The sequence below is a fragment of the Lithobates pipiens genome, unplaced genomic scaffold, assembly GCF_037356315.1.
Source record: "Lithobates pipiens isolate NorthernLeopardFrog02 unplaced genomic scaffold, aLitPip1_a1.2 Scaffold_23, whole genome shotgun sequence".
In the NCBI taxonomy this organism is placed as follows: Eukaryota; Metazoa; Chordata; class Amphibia; order Anura; family Ranidae; genus Lithobates; species Lithobates pipiens.
In genome coordinates this window covers 292,636,446-292,659,313 of record NW_027507785.1, presented here as the reverse complement: position 1 = coordinate 292,659,313, position 22,868 = coordinate 292,636,446, and the positions used below count along the sequence as shown (strand labels likewise).

At 39.0% G+C, this 22,868-nt stretch overlaps 1 protein-coding gene across 1 annotated transcript in view; it reads right to left on the bottom strand.

Moving 5' to 3' along the window:
- Positions 1–22,498, bottom strand: part of LOC143926535 (vitellogenin-A2-like) — a 36,862-nt gene extending 14,364 nt beyond the window's left edge. The window contains exons 1-22 of the mRNA XM_077450342.1: positions 22,432–22,498; positions 22,169–22,189; positions 18,800–18,951; positions 15,515–15,766; positions 13,709–13,870; positions 13,330–13,466; positions 12,904–13,054; positions 12,585–12,742; positions 9,162–9,327; positions 8,296–8,421; positions 7,274–7,492; positions 6,631–6,854; positions 6,015–6,112; positions 5,806–5,930; positions 5,292–5,393; positions 4,552–4,671; positions 4,268–4,457; positions 2,283–2,376; positions 1,565–1,750; positions 1,086–1,233; positions 763–994; positions 500–672 (exon numbers count right to left, since the gene is read on the bottom strand). Of these exons, the coding sequence (XP_077306468.1) occupies positions 500–672; positions 763–994; positions 1,086–1,233; positions 1,565–1,750; positions 2,283–2,376; positions 4,268–4,457; positions 4,552–4,671; positions 5,292–5,393; positions 5,806–5,930; positions 6,015–6,112; positions 6,631–6,854; positions 7,274–7,492; positions 8,296–8,421; positions 9,162–9,327; positions 12,585–12,742; positions 12,904–13,054; positions 13,330–13,466; positions 13,709–13,870; positions 15,515–15,766; positions 18,800–18,951; positions 22,169–22,189; positions 22,432–22,471 (3,276 nt within the window). The 5' untranslated portion in view covers positions 22,472–22,498. The remainder of the gene's footprint in view (positions 1–499; positions 673–762; positions 995–1,085; positions 1,234–1,564; positions 1,751–2,282; positions 2,377–4,267; positions 4,458–4,551; positions 4,672–5,291; positions 5,394–5,805; positions 5,931–6,014; positions 6,113–6,630; positions 6,855–7,273; positions 7,493–8,295; positions 8,422–9,161; positions 9,328–12,584; positions 12,743–12,903; positions 13,055–13,329; positions 13,467–13,708; positions 13,871–15,514; positions 15,767–18,799; positions 18,952–22,168; positions 22,190–22,431) is intronic.
- Between the last annotated feature and the right edge of the window lie 370 nt (positions 22,499–22,868).

Genomic DNA, 22,868 nt, shown 5'->3' with positions numbered 1-22,868 from the left:
GAACAAATGGTTTCTTCCAAGCTTGAGCAATCGATCTTTTGGCTGACAAAAATAGGTAGGTAGTGAGCTTACATTGGTAGGCGAACAGGCCCGGAACTGGGCAGTGTAGTAGGGAAAATTTGGATTCTCTTTATATGGGGAGGTGGAATGGTGTGAATAGGAAGACAAAAATTCAGAACCAGAAACAAATCAGTCTAGAGTACGTCCACCATGTGTGAACGACGTCACCCTGATGACCACAGCCCCAGAAACAGTGGTCACTATAGGATAGATTGGCATGGGCAATGCCGGCAGGGACCCAATACCTTATCAACAATACTTTCATTCTTTATGTTTGATAATATGGAAGCTATATGTACCAGATATATACTGAAACTTTAATTTTGTTATTCATATTCTATTTTCTTAAGTCACTTTTTGCTACATGACAATTTTGTACTGTTTATATCTGAACAATTTCCAATAAAGATTTTATGTTAAAAAAAATAAAATCACTTACAGTTAGATCGTCTTGTATTCCAAGAATGAGCCTCAGCCTCTTTGTTATTTCAGATTGCTCCATCTGCTCTCCCTCATGCTTCTCTACATCAACTAGAGCAATTACTTTGGAAGCTGCTTTGTGCCCAACGGTGATTTCAGTTTGGATTCTCTGTATGGGGGGATTTGTGTGCGCTGTAGACACAATAACACCGATCACAAAACTGTACAGAAATGTCACCTGTATGCAACAAGTATATTACAGAGCCTACATGAAAACTTTACCTGGTGCTACTGTCAGCTTAGTCTCATGAGTGCCCAACGCTTGATAGAACAAGGACTGCCCTTTGCTTGCTGCATTATGTGACTTGTGCTGAAGGCAAATTTTAGCGGGAAGTTTGGGAATTCCAATACAAAAATGGAAATGGGAGAAAATTTTATGTATTAAACCTCCGAAAAAATGTGACTTCTTGGCAAGATCCAGATATTTCTTGCTTCCAACGTCTGATAAAGATTCCTAAAAAAAAAGGAACAAGATGGTGAAATGATTATAAGAAACACTTGGAAGATTCCACCTCCCAAGGTACATAGAGTCCCATGTTGCTTACCACGGAGCTGGCTGCTTCTGTCGATGCCTTTCCTGATGATTGAAAGCGCTTTTTCAGGATGTCCTGACCTTCTGATGCTGGCACAAGCTGTATCTTCTTATTTGCATCCAAGTTTTCAACATTTCTTGAGACAGCATGTGTTTGGCCACTGGAAAAAAAATGTATTGAAACTAGGTCAACCACAAGATTACATACACAATGCTGGAATTACCATATCCAGTATCATCTCATAGTTTCCTGTTCAAGCTGAAAGCTCATATCACCTACCAGAAGCTGCCTTTATTAATGTCCTATTATTCTGTCCCAAACTAAAAAGTTTTGTGCTGGTCTCAATTTTATATATATATATATATATATATATATATATATATATATATAAAAAATGATGTCACCAGCTATAGTCTCACTGAAGACTGCATTTATTAATAATGGTTAAGAGAAAGAAGACTTCAAAAATTCCATAGTTAAATTAACAATACCTTATACGAATAAGATCTTGTTCTTGCTGGGGTGGCTGTGATTCAATCTTAATATTATTCTCCTTTAAGTTTACAACGACATCCACTTTCACGGGGGTGTTTGCAAGAGCTTTGCCATGGAACTCCAACCCATGCTGTAACAATGGCGTGTTTACTCCCATGGTGGCTACCACATGAACTAATGCGCTGTGGAAAAACATAATAGACATGGTGCATTAATGAATCATCAGTCTTTTGCCATGTACACACTAATCTAATTGTCCATCAGACTTAGTCTGGCAAACAATCCGGCAAACAATCCGCCGGACTTTCTAACGAACGGACTTGGCCACACACGGACACTCCGAAAGTCCAATGATTTCTAACGTGATGACGTACAGCACGTACAACTGGACTAGAAAAAGGAAGTTCAATAACTAGTAGCCAATAGCTTCCTTCTCGTACTTGCTTCTGAGCATGCATCATTCTTAGTCTGCCGGACTAGCACATTGAGAAACGGATTGTCTGCTGAAAGCCAAGTCCGGCGGAAAAATTTTGAGTCAAAACTACTTTCTAAGTCCGCCGGAGCCCACACACGATCGAATTGTCTGGCGTAATGCGATCCGCTGGACAATTCGATCACGTGTACGTGGCATTTGAAACATAGTTTGCTTCTCTCACAAACAACATTATTGGCAATTAAACAATTGTACATTGTTAGCACAAAGTTTGTTTTCACCTTGGGTTGACGTCTGCAGTGATGTGCACCTCAGATTCAAGCAGCCGACTGATGCTAGAGTCTGGTGAGAAGGGTGGGGTCACTGTAACAGCAACTGTACGAAGGAATTAAATATATTAAAATCCAAAAATAACTGAATACATGAAAGAACAAATAAGGGTGTATGGCCCTTTAAAAGATCACATATTTGTCCTGCAATGAACTCACATAACAGAGGGGTTCCCCATAGTGTAGTACGTCTAAATACACATTTTATTTAATTAAAATGTAACTTATATACAGAAAAAACTATACAGCGTGTATGACAGAACAGTTGGGCCACGGTTCCTATGTCACTTCTGGTTTTGGCAATCAATCAGTCACCTGGCTCTGCCCAACACGTGTTGTTGCGGCCGCATGACTTCCTCAGGGATACCCACCCATATATGTGAAATCATCTTTAATTGGCAATAGGAGGAGGCTTTCAAGGGAGACCCCATCTGAGAGGAACAATAAAGTAGCCCCTTAGTGGGGAAAGCAAAATGTGATCTTTCGCATGACAGGTCCACCATTTGAGGTGAGCGCATGAGTGAACGGTGGTGGGAATCACTGTTTATGCAATTAAAACTACAAAAGAGGTGGAATATTGGAAGATTTTTGGGGAAGCAAGAATTATTGGTCACTCTTCGCCAAGAGACTGATTATATATAGAAGAGACATTTATATATAGCTAACATGGACTTGTACAATTGCATATTGACACAGCTTATGATGCATATCTGATTTATGGATGTTGAGTGATATTTTTGAACACTATTGTATTTCATGTTTAGAGTTGGTATTATTGGAAGAGCATCAATATAATCTATTTCTTTTTAATTATTTGGATGTATTCATAGATAATTAGGTAGGTGCAACAGTGTTACTCTTAATATTATTTATACATAGGTTGTAAGAACACAATTATACTGTTTGCAGCACCCTGTATATGATTTAATTGGATTAGAGGTAGCGCAGGTTAGACAATACACAATAGGTTACACAATATTTCCAAAAGTATTGGGATGCCTGCCTTTATATGCACATGAACTTTAATGGCATCCCAGCATTAGTTCATAGGGTTCAATATTGAGTTTGCAGCTATAACAATTTCAACTCTTCTGGGAAGGCTGTCCACGAGGTTTAGGAGTGTGTCTATGGGAATGTTTGACCATTCTTCCAGAAGCGCATTTGTGAGGTCAGACAATGCTATTAGATGAGAAGGCCTGGCTCGCAGTCTCCACTCTAATTTAGCCCAAAGGTGTTCTATCAGGTTGAGGTCAGGACTCTGTGCAGGCCAGTCAAGTTCCTCCAGACCAAACTCGCTTATCCATGTCTTTATAGACGTTTCCTTGTGCACTGGTATGCAGTCATGTTTGAAAAGGAAGGGGCCATCACCAAACTGTTCCCACAAAGTTGGGAGCATGAAATTGTCCAAAATGTCTTGGTATGCTGACACTTTAAGAGTTCCCTTCACTGGAACTAAGGGGCCAAGCCCAAGCCCTGAAAGACAACCCCACACAATAATCCCCCCTCCACCAAATCATTTGCACCAGTGCACAAAGCAAGGTCCATAAAGACATGGATGAGCAAGTTTGGGGTGGAGGAACCTGACTGACCTGCACCTTTTGGACAGCCTTCCCAGAAGAGTTGAAGCTGTTATAGCTGCAAAGGGTGGGCCAACTCAATATTGAACCCTACGGACTAAGACTGGGATGCCATTAAAATTCATGTGCGTGTAAAGGCAGGTGTCTCAATACTTTTGACAATACAGAGTATTTTTCTTTCATTGTCCTGTCAGCAGGCTGGGGCTGGAGTATACATGACAACAAGCTCCTGGGTAATTAAACCTACCAGTGTTAACACATTTTAAATGATCAGCTCTGGGATGACTGTCCCTTTATTATAGCACGCATTACATAATAATTTCTATTTGCAAAAAAAAAAAAAAAAACAGGTGTACATACGATTGATCGGGGCATTTCCCACAATCATGGTGTGCCAGCTAAACTCCATTGGCAAACCAACAGTGCTGGGTAGAATGTGGCGGGCCTCAGTAGCCACGATCGCTCGAGCGTAATGGCCAACCATGCCAGTCAAAAGCTTATTGATGACGTTCTTGATGGTAGCATGCCTTTCTGTTGGTTCGTTTATTGCCTAAATTAAATCAAACAAAAAGATTGTAGGTTAAAAGAGACAACAGGCAAAATATAGGTAGATTCTATATTTCTGAACCTGTGGCAGTTCTTACCTGAGTTATAGTTTGGATGGTGTTTTTGTTGATATCACTGGATGAAAGCTCCTGGCCGAAGAACTTGATGTAGGTAGAAAACAATGGTATCTGCGAAGGTTGTGCCTTGAATCCCTTTAACTGGCAAAAAAAAAAAAAGTACAAAGGTGCAAGTTGATTTATTGTGAAACATTTAGAAAGGAGGGAAAAACACACAAAACTCTATTGGTTCCACGAGATACAATGTCTACTTGGAGTTTGTATGTTGTTACCGTGTTTGTGTGGGTTTCTAGATGCTCTGGTTTCCCTCTACAAGTATTTAGGTATAGTCATTGATTTTTGACCAAAGTGGTTTTGTGTCTGTATTAATGTAGTAGTAATGTATCTACTGTAAGCCTAGTATAGAGCTGCTCCTGGTCATATGTGGTCAGGAGGAGTACCAACTATAACCTCTCCTTCTTCTCAGTCGGCACTTGGCTTATAAAATCATAAATAAAGTATATAATTGAAACACAGCTCTTCTGTTACAAATCAGCACCTAGAAAATTAAAAAGAATAGCTGAAGCTTTTGTTAGAAAATGGGGGGTGGTGGTGGGTGGAAGGTTCATTTTTTTCCTAGGGCCTTCAAACTTAAGCTACATCTTTTACTAGATTGCAAGCTCCTACGAGGCAGGAACTACTGTAAACCACTTTAATAAACACTTTATAGCACTTTGGAATAGGTTGATGGGATATAAAAGAATAAAGCAAGCCAGTCTCACCAATTTCACAATCTGGGCGATCTTCTTATAGACTGGCAATTGCTTAAACTGAATATCTTGTCGTCTCAGGATCTGAGCGAGTCCCTCAGCTCTTATACCAATCTGTAGACAGTAGAAACAAATGTAAAAAACAAAATATGTCATTCACAAATCTAGTTAATCGCAGGTGAACATAAATCTGAGTAGCTTTCTTCAGCATGCATTAATTGCTTAAGGTTGCTGATAACTTTGAATAATTAAATATGAACTTCAGGCCTATAAATATATTTTCAGATACTGTCCTAAGTACATCCATCTGTCCTAGAATTAACCTTTTGTAATCCCAAAACTAGGAACCAATTTGGTGTACCGCAGTGCATAAGTGCTGACAGGTAACATGCTGATGTGATTTTTAAACACATTCACTTGCAAGGTTAATGTGTTCTACGTTTTTAGGAAATTAACATCATTATCTAATGTTCACATTTGGAAAACAGTTAAGCTATGGAAGAATATAGAACAAATGTAGCCATACCTCTGCTACGTCAACCTCATAATTGCCAACATAGGACCGGAGTTTCATAACCACGAATGCAGGTAACAAGGTGTATGGACTGTTCATTATGTGGACTTTTACATTAAATCCAGCCATGAGGGAATCTACCATAGAAAGAACACTTTTTAGTATCTGAGCAATTATTATGCATTAAGCAGTTAGCGCTCTCTATTTACTGTCATACTTACATTTAAATAGGTCAAAATGAATGACCTTGCTGTAGCCGTATCCCAGATTATCAATGCTTGGGTTGAAGAGCTTCACTGCAACATTAGAAGCAGCAGCCCTAGTGAAAGGATGTCCGATTAGATATAAAGCAGCAACCCTAACAAATATCTTTAAAAAAGAAATTAAAGACCGTATACTAACATGCATTTCTTTTTTGACACTGAAACCCTTTTAGCCCTTGTACACATGGTCGTAGATTCCGACAACCAAATCCGTCGGATTTTGTCCAAAACTGTTGTATACACACGGTCGGACGAAGTTGTCGGAAAATCTGATCGTTCAGAACGTGATGACGTTATTTCGTAACAACGGGACTACGTTCAGGCTAGTAGCCAATAGCTTTGATGTAGGAATTTGATCTGAACATGCGCGGCACTTTGTCCGATCGGAGCATTTTGTCGGAAAATATTTCCGGCAAGTTGGAAAATTTGGTCCAACGGATATTCCAAAGGAAACAGTCCGATGCAGACCACACACAGTCAGAATATCCAACAAAACGCTCCGATCGGACACATTCCGTCGGAATCTCTGATCGTGTGTACAAGGGCTTAGAGTTCTTAAAATGTTGGTACTTACAGAGATTCCAATTGGGGAATTCTGCTCATAGATAAGGCTTTAAGTTGAGAATAGATATAGCTGGCAAGCTGTAGGTTGACTTTACTTTCTCCTACGGCCACGTTTGCAATGTTGAGGACCATGGCGGGGCTGGGCTTGGTTTCAAATAAGGCCATAGAAGCCCCCATCCTCACTTCTGTGTGAGCTGCACGATTCATGTAGACTTTCATGAGGATTTCTTGCACCTGAAATGACATTATAGATGCAAGTTATGGTGCGAAGGGACTAAAGGAATCAAAAAGCCTTCTAACCAAATCAATGCATGATACAGTAAAACCTTTGTAAAACAGAACTCTTACCTGGAGATTGAAGACATATACCACAAGGTTAAATTCATTAAGAAAAAAAAAAGTTTATTGATTAAGTTTAGTACCCATCCTGTTTCAGGTGTCTGAAATTGCGCCCTTCATCAAAGAATAAAAAAAATAGCATTGAAATCCAGGGATGTCTGGTGATTTAGCTGGTGTGTGTGCATATCGCAACACAGCGCCATTCAGTTGCTGGTTTGAGAAACAGAGGGTATTCACATGTCTCATTCCATCACGTGTCAAAAAAATATGTGGATTATTTCACATTTTAAAAACTAAAAAGAAAGTTCACTTACTTTGCCTGGATCCCGTCTGCCGATGTTCCTCAAAGCTAGGACCGCATCAACCTGGATCCTGACTGAAAGATGAGCACCACTGGAAGAAATTCCTGGCAGGAATTTTTGGATCATTTTGAGGCTTTGAGGCTGACCAGCATTACCCAGAGCTTTCAAAGCCAAAGACATGTCCGCTTCGTGGCCCTTACTGATGGCATCAGCAGCCAAATCATGGAGGGTCTAAAAGAGGAAAAACAGCTTTGTAATAATAGCAAGAACAATCGAACACAACATTTTTATATTGGAGACCTAGTGGCCTTCTTTCTTGGTCTACCCTTGTAGCCTGGTGTAAAAGTAAAGAAAAAAACGAAAAAAACTCTGCTCCTGAGCCTAATGAGGGATGTTGATTACTATAAAAGTGTACGTATAAATATGGCGGTGACTGCTTATCATAGGATGGAACAGCACAGCTGGTGTCCAAGGAATCTATGTCCATTGACAGCTATGTATTGTAATATTGTGATACCAGTCCATCATTACTCTACTACATACTAATGACACTATAGTAAAAGAAAGGTGAGGAATATAGCTACACTTTAAGTTACCTTTGACCCATTTAGTGATATTAGACATTTTCTAACTCATGTCTAAAGGTTATGGTCTTTTTCATATTGGGCCAAGGCTGGGAAGAGGAGGGCCCAGCTGCCCTAATCATGGTGTATTTATGTGTATTTATGTGATGGAAAAAAATTAGGCTCGGAACTTGTTGGCACTCTGTTCTATGGCAGGGTCACTCCTGTCATGCAGGGGCTGCAGTAGCTGCTGGAGGAAGGATTCTGCTCTCTCTTTCCACCAATAGCAACCTACTATGGGTGGAAGACAGCAGTGAGAGGGGAACCTGCTAACAACAGACTGCATAAATAACCTTATGCATATTATACATATGGAGCAAATGTGACGACCCTTGTGCATATCACAGATACAAATATGATTTTCTCCATAGAAAACAAAAAAAATTACTTTACCAGTCAAGAATAACTTACCTCCAGAGCAGACATAGGACAAGTAGACATGTGAGCGCAGTATTTTTTGACCATTGTGCCATCAGCCAGGATTGTGAGTTTGCGAAGTGTTGGATTTTTCTGGATTCTGGGGTCTTTGATTAACTCCTGGAAAAAAAGCAAACTGACCAATAAGAAGCCTAAATACTGTAGCTAGAAACCTGTAGAAGGACCACTGTCAAGCTTGGTCATGCAGTGATGGCACTATTCAATATCCCATTATGTCTTGCATGGGGTGACATTTCCAATGCATAAATAGTTACTACTGTATTTTTTATTATTTTTACTATTATTATTGATTAAAAGGGCTGAAACCAGAGTAAAAGTTTCTGAGTGGCTTGTCAGCCCACTGAGAACATGCATGTGGCTAATGATCTGTATGCAATTAAGGGAAAATGGCATACTACAGCAACATTTACAAGCCTAAAATCTGTTTAGTTACATGGCACCTTGAGACTTGAAGATAGAGCCCAGATAGCAAGCAAATGATCTGCAAGTTTGAAAATTACTTGATAAGCTATTGCTAGACCTGCCATGCTTCACAAGTTTATTGTACAATTGCAGCTACTCTGCATTGCATGACTCCAGATCAACTTTTTTTCGCAAACATTCTGCAAGTCTGCTGCAAGTTCTTGTTCGGTTATGTTGTGCAATAGTCAGCCCACCACAGGGGTCACTGTGGAGGAATTTTGAAAAGTGTCAACAAGAACTTGTGCTTCAGGTGCCCTGCAAGTGTACAACTTTCCAGTGAAAATATGCAGCAAGTTAACAAGACTTACAATTCAATGCTGCCACAAATTTGTGGCAAGTTATCCTTGCTAAATATTAACCCTGACAACAATACGTACTTTGGAGATCTGCAAGGCCTGCTGGCTGCCTCTGGTCACTTGCAATGCAATGGGAACCAACACTATTGCTTCTGCATCAGTGATTTCATCATTGTGAAGGATTTGCTGAATAAACTTCAGGCTGTTTGCAGTTCCGCCCATGCGAAGACCTTGCAGGAGCCAATTTCTGCAGGAGAAGAAACAACTGACTATAGTAAATCATAATAGAAAAAGTGATTTTAGGTAGACAGAAAAGGCATTACAACACGTAGGTATTTCTAGTCAATAAACTATGTACAGCTGGGCTGATGATTGGCCCTTGCACCAAGGCATAAACCCCTGCTATCTAGCTCAGTGTCTCAAGTTAGGCTAACTAGCTACCATCACCAGCATCACTGTGTTTAACCTGGCAATAAACATGGGATAAGATATAAAATGGGGAAAAAGAGGGGAGCTTTGTTGCATTTAAAAGATTAAACAACTCTAGTATATACGATTTTGAGTCCTAAAGTAAATTTGTACCAGTACTTAGGTAAGCTCAATGATAAATAATAACTAAATAAGCCACTTCCAGGATATGAAGCTAAAATGTATACCCACTCCCACAATGCAGTGCTGAGTGACCTATTTCTAAACCAGAGAGCTGTCACAGCCTTAAGCTTAACCCCTTTGCACCTGCACCTCCTGGCACTTTAAGTAGTTTCAGATGCTGGGAGACGGGGCGGGGTTTATGATCATGTGACCGCCGTGATTGGCTGTTACAGTGGTCACATGATCGGAAGTAGCAAACAGGATCTGTACATTAGCCGCTGTGCCAGGAGTGCTCAGGACGCTCGCTCTTGGCACAGCTATATTTACAATCTGGTACGCCAATATGTGGCCGCTCAGCCTTAAGGCCGACCCACCGAGAGGCCGCATATTTGCATACTGTCGGCATAAAGGGGTTGAGGAAATACTGACTTTTAAATAGTCTGTATTTACAGAAGAAATTTTAGAGGAAATTTGATTTATGTCAGAGTAAATACACAATTGGACATTTTTTGATGTCTAATATACAGCTGTGGCAAGTTCACTTGCATGCTTCTACAAATATAATTCAGAGATCAGCTTTGGTAGCCTCCAGATTTTCCTCTTGATAGACTTCCCTTAAAGAAAATGTTTTGCACGTGCCTTACGTGTATGTTGTATATAGTTCAGCTCCAGGGGTAGAACGTCTTTCTAAATCAGGGCAGAAAACTGCAGAGAGGAACACTGTGTCCTGTATGGTCTTTGCTGACTGCAGAGATTTTGATCTAACTCAGCAGGTAGGTATGCTGGAGAGCTCTGGAGAGACCCCCTGCCCCCACACAGAGTGCAGAGGGCCCTATGATGAAAGCTCCCTAGTCTTGGAAGTTTTTGCTATGCCTCGATCCATAGGCGTGCACAGCCTATTGCATTAGGGTGTGCACACCAGAGCTCAAACACATACGTGTGTGCATATGTACTGATGGTGTTAATAAAGCAGTGAATGGTGTCATTAGGGCAGAGTTGGTGTCAGTAGGGCAGTGGACAGTGTCAGTAGTTTTTATTTGTATTATTTTATTTTTTACAATTTTATATTTTTCATTATACTTTTACAATTTTTTTTTAGGAGCCCCATTAGGGGGCTATGATGAAATATCAGGGGTCTAAACAGGGTGACTAGGGTGTGCGCTGCCACACGCTGTGCGAACACCTATGCCTAGAGCCGAAAAATAAAATTAAGGTGTGTCAAAAACCTTTTCACAGCATACTTATTTATCCCTAAAGTTTTTCAGTTGGGCTTTAACGTTTATCTGACACATATGACATTATTATTAGGAGGGAATGAAGCCAAAATATTACAATGCAATACAATACAATACAAAATACTTGATTAATCCCAAAGGGAAATTGGGAAGTATTGCAGAAATGTCTTTTACTTTTGTAAATTCATGTTATCACTGCTGAGCAACCAGTACGTGGATTATGTTTGGATTATGTTGTTGAAATATCTAACTCCTTAGCAGAAAGCTGGGTTAGGAACGTTCAACACTGCACTGTACTTAGATATTGCAGATAGATATACATTGTGGCACCACATTGAGACTATTACATTCTGTATTACAATGTTAGTCTACACCAGTCTTTTTTCAATAAGGTGCTATCAAGGTTCTTTAGGGGTACCATGGAAAAATTACTAAAATTGTCCCATAAATTGTCAACAAGATGACGAGTGGATCAAGCCTGCACTGTTTTGTTGCACAAAGCCAGAGTTTTTTTGTTGTACAGAATTAGAACCTTGGATACCATGCAGATCAGGGAGTGGTGTTCTAACAACTGATGATGTTGGGTAATTAGGAGCACATCCGGCACCTGAAAAGTGTCCCTTTTTGCCCATCCCCTGCCCCTCTCCATGAGCATTGGGGTCACCTTTGCTGCTTGAAAGAGAGAAACTGAGACAGAATAGAAACACTGGAAACTAGTTAGTACCAGTGTGCACAGATATATTTGCTTTGTGAAAATAAATCACCTTTAATGTTGGGTGACCTATGTGTGTAGATGTTGGTGCATTATGTAAAACTAGTGTTCGAAATTTTAGAATGGGGCGCCTTGCATCATTTTTATGGGTGTCTTGACTGAAAAAAGTTTGAGAAACCTAGACAGTGACAAGCATTGCAGGAGAATTCTAATTTAGTTATAGTGAACTGCTTCATGTGTTTGGAACAAGTTACCTTTACCATGAAAAACAATTAGCAAGGCACGGCCCTAGCACCTATTATGGTCCAAGTGTTTCACTTGTCAGGCTGTTTGGGAGGATGGAGTTTAATAATAGACACTCTTTTCCCAAATATGGGTAGACTGAGTGGAATTTAGGAAGATCAGAAAAAGAGCTTGGACCCATCTTTAGATTTTAGGCTGGGCTCACACAGATTTCCCTGCACCCAATTTGCATGACAGGAGAGTGTGACCGGCTCTCAATGGAGCCAGTTCACAAACTTCTGGGGCATCAGAATGTACCCCATCACAGTGCCCCCCCTGCATCAGCGTTTCCCTATCAAATACCTCCTTGCATCAGAGTGTCCCTATCAGATTCACCCTTGCATCAGAGCATCCCCCCTCCCACGTGTACTCACAGCTCTCCAGAATGAAGGCAGCTTCTCGTTCCTCTCTCCAGTCATGTGACAAGTGATAAGGGGGGAGAGGAAGGAAAGTCTGATGGCTGTCTATCTCCCCCTGCAGGCTGGCAGAAAGTCTAATCCTCACTCCCTGGTGAGAGGAATGAAATCACAATCATTCCTGTCAGTGAGGAGTGGCTCCAGGACTACCTCACCACTACCTCACCGGCCCACCAGGAGACGTTGAGTGGTCCCGATGGCCAGTACATGCCTGGATAAGCCTTTATACACTAGGAGCTATGACATAATGGGTAAGGAGCTTGCTGACCTGTGTCTTGGTTTTGGAGCAAGTTGCTTCCATATGGTGTGGAGAATCTCAGGAGAAGACTTGCGAATCAGCTGAATTAGTTCAGCGAATTTAATTGAGACATCCGACTGGATCTTCTCCTGGTTGTTTTGTACTATCTGTTGTACAACGTGCTCCATCTGATAGGAGTAAAGCACAGAAATTGTCAGATTAGTAAAGTGTGAAAACCAGAACATAAGTTGTGAAAACAATAATAATTTGGGTACATTTCCTACTATATTCTGTTAGTTTTATTTAAAACCACTAGGAAAAGAAAAAAAAACAGGTTTTAGCATGTTACCTGAGCCTCAATGTTCTTGTTGCTAACAAGTACAAAAGGAATCTGGTATAATTCATCATCAAAAACGTAAAAGATATTTCCGCGGTTGAGGAGCGGAATCTGAGGGAGGGATGATTGACTGCTTCTGGTTCCAACCAAGGTCAGGACTTGCCTAAAAACAAAAAGACACTTTAGGTTGACTTTCAGGGGCTTTGCAAAAAAAAAAGCATAGAATGGCTACTTCCAGTTCCCACTGTGTTATTAAAGGGATTTCCACTGTTAGTATGAAAGACAAAATTGCTGGCAATTAAATCTGGACAGTCTTTTGTGGGTGGAGACAGTGTACACCAAAGAGGTTCTTAGGGTACAGGCCTCCTAATTGTAGTTGTTGCTAAACAGATGTGAATTTGCAAGAGGATTAATATGCCTTTAATCATAAATACTCACTTGGTTTCCATTACGGCACCACCATTACGTTCCTGTAATGGACTGTAATTTATGATGTGCTCTAAGACGACCTCCTTGATAACATTGTCTCTAATCTTAATGGTGGATAGTGCAGCATTACGTATATTCCTGTGCATCTAGATGAAGGAAAGAGAGAAAGTCAGTCATCAAAAAAGGGACTACGTACAAAAAAAAAAAACTTGTGAAAAGAAAATGTTAAGAAAATGTTAAGAAAGTTAGAGACCATAGAGACCAGTCAGCAGCCATCTTTTCATTTCTGGGAATATGAAATGAGGAATCTCATTGGTCATTATGGACAGCAACTGCACATTTAAATCTTGCTTTTTCCCTATAGATTTTATATAGAAATAAACTGTACCTTTTCGCAAGGTTCACATTTATCCATGAAAACCATTCCAATATTCTTTGACACTTTGTCTTGACAGCTGTTAAAGTCAACGGTTTTCACAACAACCAGTTGTTTTGCTTTCTTGTCATCTTGGATCACGTATCTGGTGTGACAGACACCCCCAATGCTGGACTGTAATACAGAAAGAAGAAGATAAGTGATCATAGAACATTAAAAGAATGTTAACCTCAAACATATTCTGTTTTTAAAGTGTATCTAAAATGTTTTTATTGCTGTCTGTATCCTCATTAGGGGACATACTTTATTTATTTGTCACGGTGACTACAAACTCAATTTTGCCATGCCACCAGAAAAGTGAGAGAGGACATTTTTCAGTGGGGATATTTGTTTTGTGACAACTAAGAGTTGATTTCTCTGACATTGCAAAGATTTCCTATCACTTCCTGTTGTCTCTATAAGAGGAAGAGAAGATAAATCTCTTCAACAGGACACAGATGAAAAGAGAAACTGACAGGGGTTTTTTATTAGTCCCAACCCATAGTAAAAAAAATATTGTCTACGAGGCAGACAATAGCGAGGTCATGGAAAACACCACTTCTCAGCTTTGAAGACATTAAAAACCGTGTTCACGGCATGCTTATTGACAAAATATTGACTGTGATCCTTGAGGACACGTACAACAAATTTCAACGGACTTGGCAACCCTGGATAGACCACTTTCCACCTTCTCAAATGACCTCCCAATTCCTAGAACTGTGAAGGTTCCATGTGGTACAGCCTAAAACCTCTGTGGTGCCCGAATCCATCCCTTCTCCACTTCATTCCCTCTCTTTCTCCTTCTTTTATCTTCTTGCTGCTTGTCTTTACGTCCTTCCCCTTTTTGTTGAGCTCCTGCAAGCTCTGGAATAACAGCATAGGCTTTAACTGATTAATCCCCCCCCCCCTTTTCTGCTTTGGACCCCTCCCCCCCTTCTTTTTTCTTCCAGGCTTTTTTCTAATATCTTTCAATTGGGTCACAGAATCATTAGGATGCCAGTGGTTTGGAATACATGATATTGATTTGATTGCCCGGATTATGTATTTTTTGGCATTTTTTGTGAACAAATTATCTTAATGTTACAGATCACCCACTTATTCTTACAAATAGATATCCTGTAAGTCTTGCTTTATCCATGTCATATTACACTATAAGCCAATTGCCACCTTTACTCTGCATTTGGGCAGCGATATTTATACAAAGTATATTGATACTTTATGATTCCACTTCGTTATTGTACCTCTCTTACTTGTTTTATTGAAAAAATTCAATAAAATTTCAGTAAAAGAAAAAGTATTGTCTTAGATTGCCTTCTTTTATATTTGAACATGTGTGCACCCAAGCTGTTTAGGTCTTTAAATATCTGTAATCCCATACTGATAGTTAAAGATGTATGGTGTTTCTCACATGCATGACAACCTTATGAAATCATTTATAGAAACTATGAGGAATCATTGAAAGAAATGCTTCTACTGCAGTGGTCAACCCTGTCCTCAGGGCCCACTAACAGGCCAGGTTTGCAAGATAACTGAAATCCATCACAGGTGATATCATTTGCTGCCCAGTGATTGCAGTATTCTAGTCTGCATCTCCCCAAGGTAATACATAAAACCTGGCCTGTTAGTGGGCCCTGAGGACAGGGTTGATGACCACTGTTCTACTGTACACCTCTATGTTCATATTTATATCAGCCAAATACTCTTGTTGAGCTAAACGTATATTATATTTCCTCTAAATAATGTCAAAGACTTATCAAAATCTCAGAAACAAACACCAACCTCCTGCAGATCGTACACATTCTGCGATTTCTTGATGTTGACATTGAACATGCTGAGAATTCCTTTGAATATGTTGAGGACAGAATCTGAAACATCACTAGAGGCAAAGAGGTCTCCAACACGTCCATCGTGATACTCAAACTCAATGTGTTTGGAAAACTGTTCAGACAGAACCTGGCTCAGGCTAGAGGAGCGAGTGAATGGATCTTTGGGCCACATACCTGTAACCTCTTTTACGTTAATAGACACAACCTATAAAAGAAAAGTAACAGTAGTTTAGGTATTAATAAAAGTCCATGAAATATGTTTAACATAACAAATCTACAACTATTAGCATTGAAATAAAAGGTCATGTTTATTTGCACTGCTTACTGTATGATGTAACAGAAGCAATGTCATGCATCAGAAATAACTGACGTAAGAGTGGCTTTCTCCAGGGCCCTATTTCAGCCCTTCATTCTTTTAGGTTGGAGATCTATAACCCCCCCCCCCCCCTCCTCTTGAAAAGGTACATATATCAACATAGTGGTCAACTTACTAAATATTAGAAACTCTGGTCTACATGGCTTAATGTCCCTGGATTATCCCCAAGAGAGCTTATTCTGATGATGGTACTGCAATGTGCCATGGGCTGAGTATAGACTGGGAGCTCCCAGGGAACATAGGGGTGATGTAAATGAGCCCTATGGCTTCCTGCGGGTCCCACAAACCCATCACTCAAATCCCATCCATTTGGAAGGGCGGATAGGTTAACCAGGTAACTTTGCAGAACAGAGATGCAGCTTACCAATGTAACAAATTTGCATGCGTGTGAGTTGTTTACGGCTATGTTTACTGGTATAATGGAATGGAAAAAGCTTTTGTACCTGTTCTTTAATTTTTATTTTTTTTGTACTTGGTATTGTCTAAATAAAAACCCCTTTGATAAAAAATAAATAACTGAAGTAAACAATAAAATCTTTTTTGGATGTTTAGTCATAACCATTGTGAAAATCTGCTTGATGCAAGGTACCGTTCAGGTTACAATTTATAGAAAGGCCACCTAGACCTAGGCTTAGCATAAAAATATTTTTGAATAGGTGGGACAAAAAAGATATGTAGCCATTATTGTAAATTCTTCAACGAGAATATTTCCATCGACTAAATTAACACTATTTTAGTCGATTAAAAAAATACAACTAAAACTAGAACAATTCAGATGACCCAAATACTACTAAAACTAAAATGGCATTTTAGTCAAAAGACTATAACTAAAACCAAATCGGAATTTTACATCAAAATTAACACTGCCATGGAGACAGAATTTAAAAAAAAATCCACTCTCCAAGACATTTTGAATATTTAAAAATGTAGCACTACAATGATTATACAAACCATACAAAGTGCAGCACCAGACACAGCTTACTGAATGGGGAACTGGTTAAATAAAAAACTTAGCACAAGCGATATCATGCCTCAGACAATAAAATCTTTTATGGATGTTTAGTCATAACTGTGGGGAAATTCTGCTTGATGCAAGGACCCGCTTGGGTTACAATTTATAGAAAGGCCACCTAGACCTAGGCCTAGAGTCAAAACATTTTTGAATAGGTGGGACAAAGAAGATATGTAGCCATCAGTGTTAATTTTGTCAACGAGAACATTTCCGTCGACTAAATTTTATTTAAATTTATTTAAAATTTATTTTATTTTAAGCAAAATAGAACTAAAATGAAAACAAAATAGATGACCAAAATAAGATTAAAACTAAAATGCCATTTTAGTCAAAAGACTTAAATACAACTAAAACTAAAATGGAATTTTAGTCAAAAGACTATAACTAAAGCCAAAAATTGAAATTTGACAAAATTAACACTGGTAGCCATGGAGACAGAATTTGAAAAAAAAAACTACTGTATTTATTGGCATATAACACTCACTTTTTCACCATGAAAATCGGGTGCAAATAGCGTGTGCGTGTTATACGCCAATAGCTGCCTTATTTAAAATGTAAGGTTTTTTCCTGAAACTTCACTCTTAAAATGACTGTGCATGTTATATGCCGATAAATACGGTAAATTCACTCTCCAAGACGTTTTGAATATTTATAAATGTAGTGCTACAATAATTATACAAACCAAATATATAAAATATAAAACAACAACAAATTGTGAAAAAAATAAAATATAAAACAGCACTCTGTTTACAGCAGGGGTTGATTTCCTATGAGGCATTGCAAGACTGGCAGTTACAATTACTTCCAGAGGCATTATGGGACTTGTAGTTCTGCAACAACTGGAGGGCCCCAGGTTGCCTACCCCTGGTTTGCAACATATTTGCATTTCAGCCTTGGTTCACACTATAGCGATGCGGGAACCAGCGTGATTCCAGTACCGGTTCCTGCATCGCATCTCCCTCGCAGGCAGTACACACTACAAAGTTAATACAAAGTCAATACTAAGTTAATGACACCCCCAGATCGGTTCACAGATCGCAATGTGAACTATGAATTCGGACAGGAATGGGAGCACATGTGAACACCCATGCGCTCCGATTCCGGTGTAGGGAATAAAAAGGTTCCTTCACTATTTTAGTGCAAATCCAATGCGAGTTCAGTCATACAACTATATGGCTAAACTCGCATTGCACAGACATCGCGTGTGATCGGCACCAGCAATGAGAATCACATGCGATGTCTGACATCGCATATGTGGCAACCCAGGCTAAATGTCCAATCCCTGTAACATCCAGTGATCCAATATATGGGAAGTGTGATTCACCGCTATTATGTTCCATGTAGTCTTTGACACCTTCAAACCCATAAATCACACTCCACCCAAAACTGAAAAGATACTAATGTGATTTGACTCTACCCCGAGCAATCACCAGTTGCGCTCGCACAATAATGTATGGCACCTTGTGATTTGTAGGTCCAAATAGCGCTCATTCTCACCAAGTGTTCATCACCATAAATTGTCCAGGAAAATGAATCGATCCTTCCCGCAGAGGTGCTTTTACCTCCCAGGAAAGACAACACACTCAAATCAAATAGCAGAGAGAACTCACAGTGCTTTCTTTAACCAGCTCTTTTATTAATAAACTAGATGATTACAGAAAGCACTGTGAGATGATATCTGATTTGAGTTTATTGTCATACCTGGGAGGCAAAGACACAGGGTTAGGATTTATCACAGCGAAGCCGTAAAAAAATTAAGCACTTTCCGAAACATGCTATAAAAATCTGGTGCATGCCTATAAAGGTCCATAATATCCCCCAATTGCTTTAGATTAATTTGTTTTTATTACCTTCAATAAGTATCTGTGTTGACCATGAGCCCTGATCTCCAGTTTAGCAATCAGATTAATTCCAGTACGGCCAAACTCATTTTCTGGAAGTCCGATCATGGTAAAGGTCTCATAGTTGTACATTGTTATTTTATTCTGGCTGAATGTAGGATCTATGGAAGAAAGCATTTGTTAATTGCGAGATGAAGGCAGGACTTGATAGGACACTCTATATATTTATTGCATTCTATATATTTATGACGACATTGCCACTTTTACATGAAGTGTTAAGGTCGGAATGTATGTGAAGGTTCTCAGTTATGCAGGTCATGGTATAGTTAGTAATTGCATTCATTTCTGTTAAGTTGACAACATTTTGCCACTTATCCAAGTTGTTCTAATGAAGTTCTTGGAACTGAGGAGGCTTCTTGAAACATTGGTGAAATGGTTTCAACATTATAGAAAAAGTCCGGGTTAATTGTGACTAAATTACTAATGCCCTGTACACACGGTCGGACATTCCGACCACAAAATCCGTCTGATTTTTTCCAACGGATTTTGGCCGAAACTTGTGTTGCATACACATGGTCACACAAAGTTGACGGAAAATCTGATTGTTCTGAACGAGGTGACGTCACACACGTTTGTCGGGACTATAAACGGGCCAGTAGCCAATAGCTTTCGTCTCTTCGTTTATTCTGAGCATGCGTGACACTTTGTCCGTCGGGAATTGTCTACACATGATTGGAATTTATGCGATTGGATTTTGTTGTCGGAAAATTTTAGATCCTGCTCTCAAACTTTGTGCATCAGAAAATCCAGCGGAAAAAGTGAGATGGAGCCCACACACAATCGGATTTTCCGAAAACAAGATCCGATCGCACATTTTCCGTCGGAAAGTCCAACCGTGTGTACAGGGCATAACAGCTATTAAAACTTTTGTTATCCGAACACTTCATATTCCTGATATATGCCTGCTGTACCATATACTTGTATGAGAATGTATCCTGTTCTTTTTTTATTATTTCCTTTGTGTGAAATCCCTGGTGTTTCTGCCAGTCCCTCTGCTTTCCTATTAAAAAGTGACCACACTAAGCAGGAGAGCACACCGTATTCAGTTCTCTAGCTGTGCTGCAAACTCAGCCTGCTCTCCTCTAATGGTCAGCTTTGTCCTGAGACACCCACCACTGCACAGCCATTCACTGGGAAGCTCAGTATGCTGCCACTTCTCCTCCCCTAGCAGCTGAGAACAAAGAGAATGTGATCACTTAAATAATAAATTCTGTTTAATTTATTCATAAATGATATAGAGGATGGGATAAACAGCTCAATCTCAATATTTGCATACGATACTAAGCTAAGCAGGGCAATAACGTCTCCGCAGGATGTGGAAACCTTACAAGAAGACCTAAATAAAATAATGGGGTGGGCAACTACATGGCAAATGAGGTTTAATGTTGAAAAATTTTAAGTAATGCATTTGGGTGCCAAAAATAGGAATGCAATTTAATCGCTAGGGGGTGAACCTCTGGGGGAATCTAGGATGGTAAAGGACCTGGGGGTCCTAGTAGATGACAGGCTCAGCAATGACATACAAGCAAAGCCAACAGAATATTGTCATGCATTAAAACGTAATTAACGCCAGCGATAAAACGATAATTCTCCCACTCTACAAGACTCTGGTCCGGCCTCATCCGGAGTATGTCGTCCAGTTCTGGACACCTGTCCTTGGGAGGGATGTGCTGGAACTGGAGAGGGTCCAGAGAAAGGCAACGATGCTAATTAAGGGACTGGAGGACCTCAGCTATGGGGAAAGACTTCAAGCATTGAACCTATTCTCTCTGGAGAAGAGACGATTGAGAGGGGATATGATAGCAATGTACAAATACCTTACAGGTGACCCTAGCATAGGCAAAAATCTTTTCTATGTAAGGAAATTTTAAAAGACACGTGGCTATTCCATTAGAAGAGAAGTGGTTTAACCATAATCGGCAGAGAGTTTTCTTTACTGTAAGAGCTGTAAGGATTTGGAATTCTCTTCCACAAGCAATGGTATCAGCAGAGAGCATCGATAGTTTCAAAAAACAATTAGATGGGCACCTTAACAATCACAACATACAGGGGTATAGGATGTAATACTGACATAAACACACACATTCACACACCATTGGACTGGTTGGACTGGTGTCCTTTTTCAACCTTACCAACTATATAATTATGTAACTTATAAATAAGGGGGAAAAACTGTATTTATAATGTTTTTTTATATCTATAGTATACAGAAATGGGTTGTTTTAGGCTCCATGCTCACTGGCTTAAAAATTGCTACTTCTACAGGAGTTTTGTGTTCTGCCTGTAGAAGCAGCTCAATGTTATCCTATGTGTCCATGTACATTAGGACGATTACAGGCTTATTTTGAGCTCAACGTTTAGATGCAGGAAAAAAAACCTACTCATTCGCAACATAAATATGTTGGGATGGGCATATACTGCTCTTGCTGCAGTGAAAAATGTACAGATGGTACTGCAGGGCAAATAATTTGTACCTAACATGTCTTTATTTTACACGTCTTAAAGGCCAATTCCCTTTCATGACCAATTTGATATTTTATCAAAGGGAATGAAGGCATGAATAATACTCTTTTAAAAAATTGAATTTGTGTAGCCTATTTTGCTATGTTATGCATTGAAGCTGGATTCACACCTATGCATTTTTTGTGCTTTTTGCATTTTGCAAATTTGCCATACAGATCGTGTTCCATAGGAAACCATGTTAAATGGACTGTAGTGCAAATCTGCAAAATGCAAAAAGCACTAAAACTGCATTGGTGTGAATCCAGCCTCACAGGCTTATAAAATGCCAGTTATTCCCGTTGGAAAAACATTCCAGCTCTGCCGGTAACTGAGATCTGGCAGTAGCTGAGATCTGGCAGTAGCTGGCACTAGATTATTTGCACAGATAAAACATTTTTCAGGAAGAAAAATGATAAATAGAAAGTTTGTACAACAATATTTTGCATATTTTATGTTGCCCTGCACAGGATTATAAAACTAAAGAAGCTGACAAGTGCATTATGTGAAAAGTAAAATATCTAAAGCTAATATTCATCAGTCAATGTTATTTTAAATATGAGTGAGTTGAATAGTTATTACATAAAATTATAATTTGGAATTATGACTAGAGTTACACATGTTATTATTTTATTGCTGGAATTATTGTATGCTAATGAAAAACTATATTTATTTGTACATTACAAGTTTTATCGATAAAAAATGTCTTTTGCTACATATATTTGAAATATAATTAACAAGAACATATTTTTAATGTTGGAATTCAATTAACTGATTGTACAGACAATTGAACTGTTGAAAAAAAATGATTTTTTTTACCTATTTTGGCATTATCCGCGCCTGTTTAAAAAACAAAAAGAAATGGTGATGGTAAATACAATCCAAGAGAAAAAGTGTTTAAAAAGCAGTAACATGTTTTATGTAAAAATAATTATATATATACAGTATAGACACATATTTAAAAAAATAATACAGCATTTAAATAAATTTTTTTGAGAAAAATATTTTTTAAATAAAATTAAATGAATACATATTACAATAATAATTAATAATAAATAATTAACGAATACTGGAAGACTGACCCGCTAGAGCGAGCACTATTGCTAGGATGATTCCCCTCATGATGATGGTGAATAATCTACTTAGGACATCCTGGGGTATTTATAGTGGAAGCTCTGGTAAAAGATTTCTGGACACACCAATTTTGGCAAGCTATAGTGTGCTTATCGCTTTTGGCTATACAACAATTTTACAAATTATTACCCTTGCAAACAAATAAAGGCACCATCCTGCACATTAAATATCAAAAATACTGTAGAAAAGAAAACATTTTTAAATGTGTATCAATGCATATAAATAATCTGCATAGTTTCTAAATGTTGGTTATTGTTTATTAACATTTTAATTTATGATATTGTTTAGTTACCCTTTTTTTGTGATAACATACAGGTTAAGTAAACTTTGTCCTGGTCACTGTGACATTTGGACAGCACAACTTACAAGTCACATTAACTGTGCA